Here is an 8,542-nt window from a genome sequence, read left to right as displayed (position 1 = left end):
GCCTGACCAGTGCCACATAGAGGGGAAGTATCACCTCCTTGGACCTGCTTGAGATGCATCTGTGGATGTATGACAGGGTACAGTTGGCCTTTTTGACTGCATCCCCACACTGCCAGCCCATGTTCATCTTGGCATCAATAATGACTCCAAGATCTTTTTCTGCCTCTGCACTGACAAGAATGGAGTTCCCCAGCCTGTAGGTATGGTGCTAGTTCTTCCTCTCCAGGTGCAATACCCTGCACTTGTCAGTATTGAATCCCATCCTGTTCTCATCTACCCACCCCTGTAACCTGTCTAGATCTAGTTGCAACCTGTCCCTCTCCTCCACTTTGCCCATATTTTAGTGTCATCCATGAATTTGAACAGGGGCTTTTTACCCCCTCGTCCAAATTGCTGATGAAGATGTTGAACAGTGTGGGCCCAAGGACCAAGCCCTGGGGGACCCCACTGCCCACATCCCTCCAGGTCGAAAAAACCCATCCACCACCACTCTCTGGGTGTGGCCCTTCAGCCAATTTGTGACCCGTCTGACTGTGTAGGCATCAACGCCACAGTTGCCTAATTTCTTAATGGGAATGGGCCAGGAGACAGTGTCAAAGGCCTTCCTAAAGTCCAAACAGACTCCATCCACCATGACACCTGCTTTAGTGGGATTAAGTTGAGAGAGGAGAAAGCCTCTTTTTGCCTGGCTTATCACAAGAAAGCTGATGTCAGGGTGGTACAAATCAGGAGTAACACCACTGAAATTAGCTGGCTTGTACTTGGTGTAAAACTAGTGTAATTTAAATGCAGTGCCAGGTCTAGAAATTGTACCATTACCTCAATGTGTTGCAAAGCTTTCACTGTCCTATTAGCAGCTTATTTTCCACTTGGTGTTTTCATTATCATCTGCTAATGCATATGAATGCCTGACAACTTCTTCTGGGAAATTTTCAGTTGTGGTCATCAGAAGATTCTTTTATTTAAATTAATTGCTTTGATCAACAATATCTTAACTGACCCAGAAGCAGATTTTCAGGCAATTTTCAACATCTTTACTGAGGGATACAAGAAAATGGGACCAACGCTTAACATTCAGAAGACTAAGGTCCTCCACCCACAAGCTCCTAATGAGCAGTCCTTTGCTCCAGAAATCCAGATCCCCTATGAGACTATGGAACATTGAGGATTTCCTGTACCTTGGGATCCATATCTTGCAGAAGGCTGACATCAACATAGAAATCCAACATCACCTCAAATGTGCAAGTGCAGTCTTTTGGATATCTGAAGAACCAGGCGTTCAAAGATTGTGACATCAGATCTGAAACCAAGTTTATGATTTATCAAGAAATCATGATCCCCACCTTGCTGTGTGGAGCTGAGCCACAGACAACATACAGGAAACATCTAAAGTTGTTGGAAAAGTACCATCAGCGCTGCCTGTGGAAGATCTTCTGAATCCAGTGGGAAGACAAATGCACCAATGTCAGCATCCTCCTGCAAACAAACACCACAAGTATTGAGGTGATGATTATCTGACATGAACTTCATTGGGCCGGCCATGTCATCCGGATGTCCAACTCCAGACTCCCCAAGCAAGTTTTAATTTCCTGACTCAGCCAAAGCACATGCTCAAGAAGATGGCAGAGAAAGCGCTTCAAGGACATCCTTAAGGCCAACTTAAAAAAATGCAGCATCAGTGTCAACTTGTGCAAAACTATCACCCAGGACCACCCCAAATGGAGGAAGAGTCTGCTGCAGGGATCTCAGTACTCTGAAATCTCACAACAGCAACAGGAAATGGAAAAGCGGGAGCGGCACAAACAGTGTGTGGTGGACCAAATCAAAAATCCATTGCCACCCATCTCACACAGAAACACATGTCCAAGCTGCAGTAGAGTTTGTTGATCCCAGATGGGCCTCATCAGCCATCTTCAGATACACAGATAAGACAAACATCCTCAACTGCAAGGGATCGCCGAAGAACAGTGTCAGCCAGCCTCAGGATCAGTGTTCTTAACTGTCTGTTAAGGGTACAGGCAGATGTGATATTTTTATTGATATCATATACTAATATAAACTGTTACAATGTACCTGTTAGGTCTGCATATTTCTGTAGCAATACCATACTTCGTTCAGGGCTAAAGTTACAGTGATTTAGTAATTGTATTACAACACAGTAATGCAGATTTAATAGTAACAGCATAACAACTGATGTGTGCTCCCATGCACCTCCCCTTTTAAAGCAGTTAAAAAACAATGGACAACAATTTGGGCCTGCGGGTCATGTGGGGAATTTTGGTGAGCTGTCGTGGGCCAGATCAGCACCTCCCCCCACCTCCCAGCACCACAACTCACCAAAGCTCCCTGTGTGGGATGGGGCTAGGAGCAGTGTTCAGGAGTGGGACAGGCGGGTGAGGCTGTGATTGTGGGGCGGGGGCACAGCGCTGTGACAGTGTGAGGCCGGGCCTGGGCAGAGCTGCAATCTGCTGCCTGCACATGCCTGCAATGGGTCCTGCTTTCACAGGCAGGGATGTGCAGGGAGTGCATCGCGGCTCTGTCCCAGGCCCCGGCCCCACACTGGCACTGCCCCCAAGATCCTGGAGTCAGCCCCAGACACAGCACTTCGCCTGCCTGCAGCCCCATCCCATCCACCTGCCCATGTGGGTCCCTGCCAGTCTCCATGGAGACCCCGGGATCATGGGGGTGGTAACAGAGCAAGGCCAGGGCAGAGCTGCAATTCACCCAAATGCTCCTGCCCGTAGAACCAGGGCTTTGCCCCAGCCCCATGGTGTAACCATCCCATGATCCTGGGGTCTCCATGGAGACTGGCCAGGAGCTGTGTGGGCAGGGTGCTCCACCAGGCAGACATGATGCGGCTGTGGGTGGGTGCGGAGCTGTGTCCAGGGCTGGGGCTGGGATGTTGGGGCAGCAACAGCACAGGGCCGGGTCTGGCGTTGGGGATGGAGCAGAGCTGTGGTCCACTCCCTGCTCGTCCCTGCCCGTGGAACCGGCACCTGTCGCAGGGGCATACGGACAGCTGATCACGGCTCTGCCCTGGCCCTGTGCTGTCACTGCTCCAAGATCCTCAGGTCTACCCCAGCCACAGCTGCCCATCTTGCTCCCAGACACTACTCCCCACTGGCTTGCAGCCCCAGCCCAGCTGCCCGGCTGAGCAGCCTGCCCCCACGGGTTCTGGGTTCTGCCCCCAGCAGTGAGTACAGGGCGGACAGACTGGCATGCCCTGGCAGCAGGGCTGGGTCTGGCAGCAGCAGCCAGAAGGAGCTGCCACCACTGCAGGGGCTGCTGGGAAATGGAGTTCAGCTGCCATGCTACCCCAGTCCCGCTGTGCACCCTGGGGTGGTGGGACCAGCCACATGTACCACAGCTGGGCTGCCCCATGTGCCTGGGCAAGGTGGGACCAAGGGACCTGCCATAGGCTAGACAAAATCCCTTGGCAGGCCATATTTTGCCTACCCCTGAGTTAAAAGGTGTCTGCCTGTAGCCTAAGTCATGCCCATAGATAAAGAATCAATGCAAAACGCCCATTTTCTTTTACAGATGATCCAAGATGATTTGGCAGAGCTTGTGGTTCAAATGGAAGACCTAGAGAGCCTCGTTCAATCTAATGCCACCCACAAGCATAAAATGAACCAGCTTTCAGCTGACTGTAAGGCACTGAAGAAATCTCTGGAGGTAATTTGTCAGTTGTTGAGGAACATAAAGGGACAGTTACAACAAGGAGCCTTTTGTATGTTGATGATGTCTACTTTAAACTGCTGATGTTTCTTCCTGCAGGGGAAAATGGGGCTGAGTTTTTGTAGCCTGATCTGTCTTTATGGTTTCCCAGTTTTCTGTACTTTAACCTTTCCCACAGTACATTGGGACTACTATTGTTTGACTTGTAAATGTTGGACCAGGAGATTCTAACAATATAATTGTACACTACAGCCCCTAGTGCCCATGCATTTATACCAATATAAAAGTGTTCTGGATCAGCATAATATTCAGGAATAAGCACTCTTATACTAATACAGCTGTGCCCACTCTAGCGGTTTCATTGCTTAATTATAGCACTGTTGTTAAAGCTGTATGCATTTTATGCATGGACAGGCCCTGAGAAGTGGAATCGATTCCCATTTAAAAACTGTAAACAAGTGATTCTCAACCATAGTGATTTGGCATCCTGTGATGCTATGAGATCCTCTTAAGGGTGCTGTATGGGCAAGAGGAACTGTGATTTTTTATGATTAAAAAAACAAACACCAAATATCTAAGTATTTAGAATGTATTGTATTATAATGATTGAGGCACTGGTAGGCTTCCATATTGCTTTAAAAGTGTAATTCAATAAAAAAATTGTGTTCAACTGATACCAACATATATAATGGTGTTTCATTTTAATTAGAGAAAAACATGGATCTGGAGTTTTTAAATCAGAGAATTTTAGCTTTTTAGTCGGAGATTTTTGGATTATTTGATAGAGAAAACCAGGATCCCTGGTCATCAGTATGTTTATTGTATACCTAAAAGTTAATGAATCAAAGCCACATTGCAGTTACTTCAATGGCTGGTTTAGCATAAATACTTTTAGTTGCTTGTAAACATAGTGATAAAATCTTCCATCCCAAAGCAAATTTAGCAGAAAAGCCTGAAAATGCCCTCAGTTTGATCTTTCAGTAAATGGTTATCCATAACAAAACATTACTCTAATGTATGCCACAGAGTTGTAGTTTAGTAAACAAATTAATCACTGAAATAGTATTTTTCCATGCCTATATATCCCAGGACAGATCCCCTTCTCTTTTATATATTTGTATTATAAGTATGACTTTTGGTAAAAAGAGCAGAAGACCTCCTCTGTAGAAGCCGATACTGAATTATAGGATGTTTCATTTGTGAAAAAGGAAACTATTCTTGTACCTAATGCGCCGCCAAATGGCTAAATGCAGATCAGCAGGAGGCTGAAGACAAGGTTTATTCCCTGGAATGTTGCTAAAAAACTAGTCTGGACCTGCTTGCTTTAGTAGTGTTTTTCTTTCCTTTCTCTATCTCTGTTTCATCTGTATAGCACCTATCCTCATTGTCTTGGGAGTGAAACTGCTGTCTGTTTGCATTCTGTGGCTGATATATTCTGGTCATCCCTGATACTTTTAGGAGACAATAGAACAGAGTGAGAAGCACGTTCAAAGACACTGGAAGTTCAATGAGAAACTGTCAGACCTTCAGCAGTGGATCGCAGTGACCGAACAGAAGTTGGAATCCTATCAGGGTGCTAATGGAGAGCGAAACATGGAGAATAGAGTTGCAGACCTTGAGGTGAGGAACACATCAGCATGCAATGTCATCTGTTTGGTGCGTGGGCATTTAAGGTTATCCTTGTGGTGGGAGGACATTCAGAGTGCCCCTTGTGGGAGGACATTTGAGACAAGGTTTGAGTTGCTGGGCTCCCACTTTTTGCTATATCAACTAGGGGATTGATTTTTGCTGTGTGTAGTGGAGATGTGGGGCTGGCTCAGGTCCATGAATCACTAAGCTGCTTTTGAAATATCTGCAACCTCATCAAGGAAAAAACCTTTTTTGCAAGTACTGTAGATTCCTCCTGTTAGGAAGTCCTCTCTAGGCAAACAAATATGTGCCTTTACTTCTGACAGCAGAAAACACTACAGTACTAAGTTGGGCATTATATTATCATCTTATTTTTGCCTTGTATGTATTTATTGGTATCCCAGGGTATGCCATATTTTCTTGCAAACAACATGCACCTTTTCTTAAAAAACAGCTGCTAGAAATTGGAGTGTGCATTATATATGAGAAATATAGTAAGAGCAGTTTCTGCCACTTCATGTGAACATGCAAATAATATTTGCAGTGATCCACAGGGAGTACAACAATGACCAGGTTACCACCTCCACTCCTCCCGAGCTGCTGCTTGTTAGTTTCTTACAACCAGAAAAGATCTTTTTTCCTTCATTCTGCCTTCCAAAATAAGGTACATGTTATATTCAAGGATGTGTTTTATGGAAGGATATATGGTACTTCCCTTTTTCTGCTTATGTTCAGATTTTCTAACATGGAAGTATATTAGAGACTAGAATCACTTCCACTGGTAATTTAGGATTATGAGAGAGTAGGGCTGGACAGGAGCTCACGAGATCATGTGGTCCAGTTTTCTGGTCAAGGCAGGATCATCACTGACTAAACCATCCCAGTGAGATATCTGTCTACCCTGGATTTGAAAATGTCCAGGGATAGAGATTCCATGACTTCTCTACTTAGCCTGTTCCAATTCTTAACCACTTTCATAGTCAGAAATTCTCCCTAATCTCCAACCTACATTCCCCCTCCTGCAGTTTGAGGCCACTCCTCTTAGTTCTGTCCCCTACAGCCCCAGAGAAAAGGCTATCTTCATCCTCTTTGTAATTGCCCTTCAGGTATTTGAAGACTTTTGTCAAATCCCCCCTTAGTTTTCTCATCTCCAGACTTAAGCAATCCTAGTTCTTTCCTCCTTTCCTCATATATCATATTTCCCAGGCCTTTGATCATTTTATTACTCTCTGCTGTACTCTTTCCCTTACTCTCCCCTGTTTTAATTGACCCTTGAGTTGGTAGCAGGAACTTTAATTTTCATTGAATTCAGTGGATGCTACCACAAGGATGTCCTGGCTATGCTCCAAACTTGTGCTCCAAATATTTGGGTTGTAGAAATCCATAGCCAACTTTCTGCTGTTTGCAACTGGTATGGTGCTGGCAGAAGCCCACCAAGTCCTGGAGAAAACAAAGCCCTTAATCTGACCTAGGTATCATGCATTGTGGTAAAGCCTCAGGAATACCAGCAGCCCCTGGAAGTGACTGGGAATGGTGTGAATTTCAGAGATTGCTGGCGGAGTTCCCAGATAAGGAGTTCCAGTTGCATCTCGTTGAAACTCATGGCCAGATAGTAATGGAGAATTCTTCCTCAGAAGAGGCAGCAGATATCCAGACTGAACTGAAAAAGGTGAAGGAATCTTTGAGGGAAGTCAAAGAAAGGATAACAAGGTAAGTCTTTGTCAGTCCCTTTAAGGAGATTCTCTTTGCTGCCAGATAGCAGCTCGGCTTGATATTTCAACAAACTCTAAGCCTAAAGAAGTACTGAAAAGTTCCTGACCACATGGCCACATTAGAAAGACCCATGCACATTTGAGTGGTATTTCTTAAATTAGAAAATCAGATTGTGAAACCACAAAGTCAAATAGGTGAATCCAGATGCAGGAATAGTACCTGAAATGAGCTTTAGCTGCAATTCCAAGTTGACAGTTTTTATGAGCCTGGCCCACTGTTAAACAGGAAGGAAGTGATAGGGGGGAAGGTAACAGCATTTAGCTGACTCCCATTGCTGTACCTTAACTAAAAACTGTCCTGCCTCCTTCTAAGTACATATGCAAGGAGCCACCAGTGGATGTATACCTGAATGCTCTGAAGACTTCTAGCATTGAATAGAGCTAATATCCTTTCTGTGCCAATATTTTTATATCAACCTCAGCTATATTATCTTCAGTTTTAGCATCCCTGCTAGTTGCTACTGAACTTTTAATACAGCATGCACAGATATGTATATACACATAAATATCCATTAACAACTCATATAGTGTGCAACAGCATTTCTGTTATGAGGGCTGCTGGTGATGCTCTGGGGATCCTTAGCTACCAAAAGAGCCTCTTGGAACTGTAGGCACCAGGCATGTCACTGGCAAGGTGAAGACTCAAAAGAAATTCAGGCTTGTGTCTCAAGCTTACCTTGCTCCCAGGGGAGCAACAGTGGCTTGAAGCACTGTAGAGGATGCAAAGAGGGTAGATCAAAAGACAAGCAGTTGTATTAAAGCCCATTATTCATGTACTAACTGTCATCTTTCAGCAGCTTTTCTGTCTATCAGTCGTCAGGTGTCATTGCATTGACTTCTCACATTTGTATTTTCAAGCCTTCTCCAAAAGCTGCAACCAAAAAGAACAGCGGTTGATACAGGGAAGAAAATAACCATCATGCAGCCAATGCCTACATTTGGCTTCCATTCATTTGATATAGATCCCAAGTACAAGCAGGTGAGAGAGAGACTTTGAATCAGTTTCCACAGCAACTTCATACAAAAAGATTTGCACTGGCTGTATTTAATATCAAATGTCTGATGTTCTACAAAATCCAGCTTGCCCTTAGCTGATTGAGACCAGAATCCTGCTAGCGGGTTTAGGAGTCTGTCTGACATGTTCATTTTTCAAAATGTGGCTGGTGCATAGGTATTGCTGTATGACTCCCATATGTGTCAGTGGAAGTCCCTAAACTGAGCTCCAGTGCCCTGCTTTAGATGTGTTATAATAGAGACTCTTGTATTCCACTGCTGTAATAGTTGCTGTTTAGCCTTGACAGTGTTTTAAAAGAAAACAGTGTAAATAAGCATAATGCTACATGCTCGGGGTGGAGGGGGGTGTTTTTTAATTAGAGCAGTTCCCAGACAGCCACTCTAATTAAAATAGGTCACCGCCACGTGTATTAAGCCCCCACGTGTTTTAAAATGACAGGTCATCTGAC

General features: G+C 44.8%; 1 protein-coding gene across 4 annotated transcripts in view; it reads left to right on the top strand.

Annotated features, from left to right (window-relative positions):
• Positions 1 to 8,542, top strand: part of SYNE3 (spectrin repeat containing nuclear envelope family member 3) — a 91,763-nt gene that overhangs the window by 59,321 nt on the left and 23,900 nt on the right. For all 4 annotated transcript variants that reach the window (XM_019552472.1, XM_019552471.1, XM_019552470.1 and 1 more), the window contains exons 11-14: positions 3,541 to 3,675; positions 5,137 to 5,298; positions 6,854 to 7,017; positions 7,938 to 8,058. In XM_019552472.1, coding sequence (XP_019408017.1) covers positions 3,541 to 3,675; positions 5,137 to 5,298; positions 6,854 to 7,017; positions 7,938 to 8,058 — 582 coding nt within the window. The remainder of the gene's footprint in view (positions 1 to 3,540; positions 3,676 to 5,136; positions 5,299 to 6,853; positions 7,018 to 7,937; positions 8,059 to 8,542) is intronic.

Source organism: Crocodylus porosus, unplaced genomic scaffold (genome assembly GCF_001723895.1).
Source record: "Crocodylus porosus isolate Cpor-Errol unplaced genomic scaffold, CroPor_comp1, whole genome shotgun sequence".
In the NCBI taxonomy this organism is placed as follows: domain Eukaryota; kingdom Metazoa; phylum Chordata; order Crocodylia; family Crocodylidae; genus Crocodylus; species Crocodylus porosus.
This window is presented reverse-complemented; position numbering and strand designations above follow the sequence as displayed.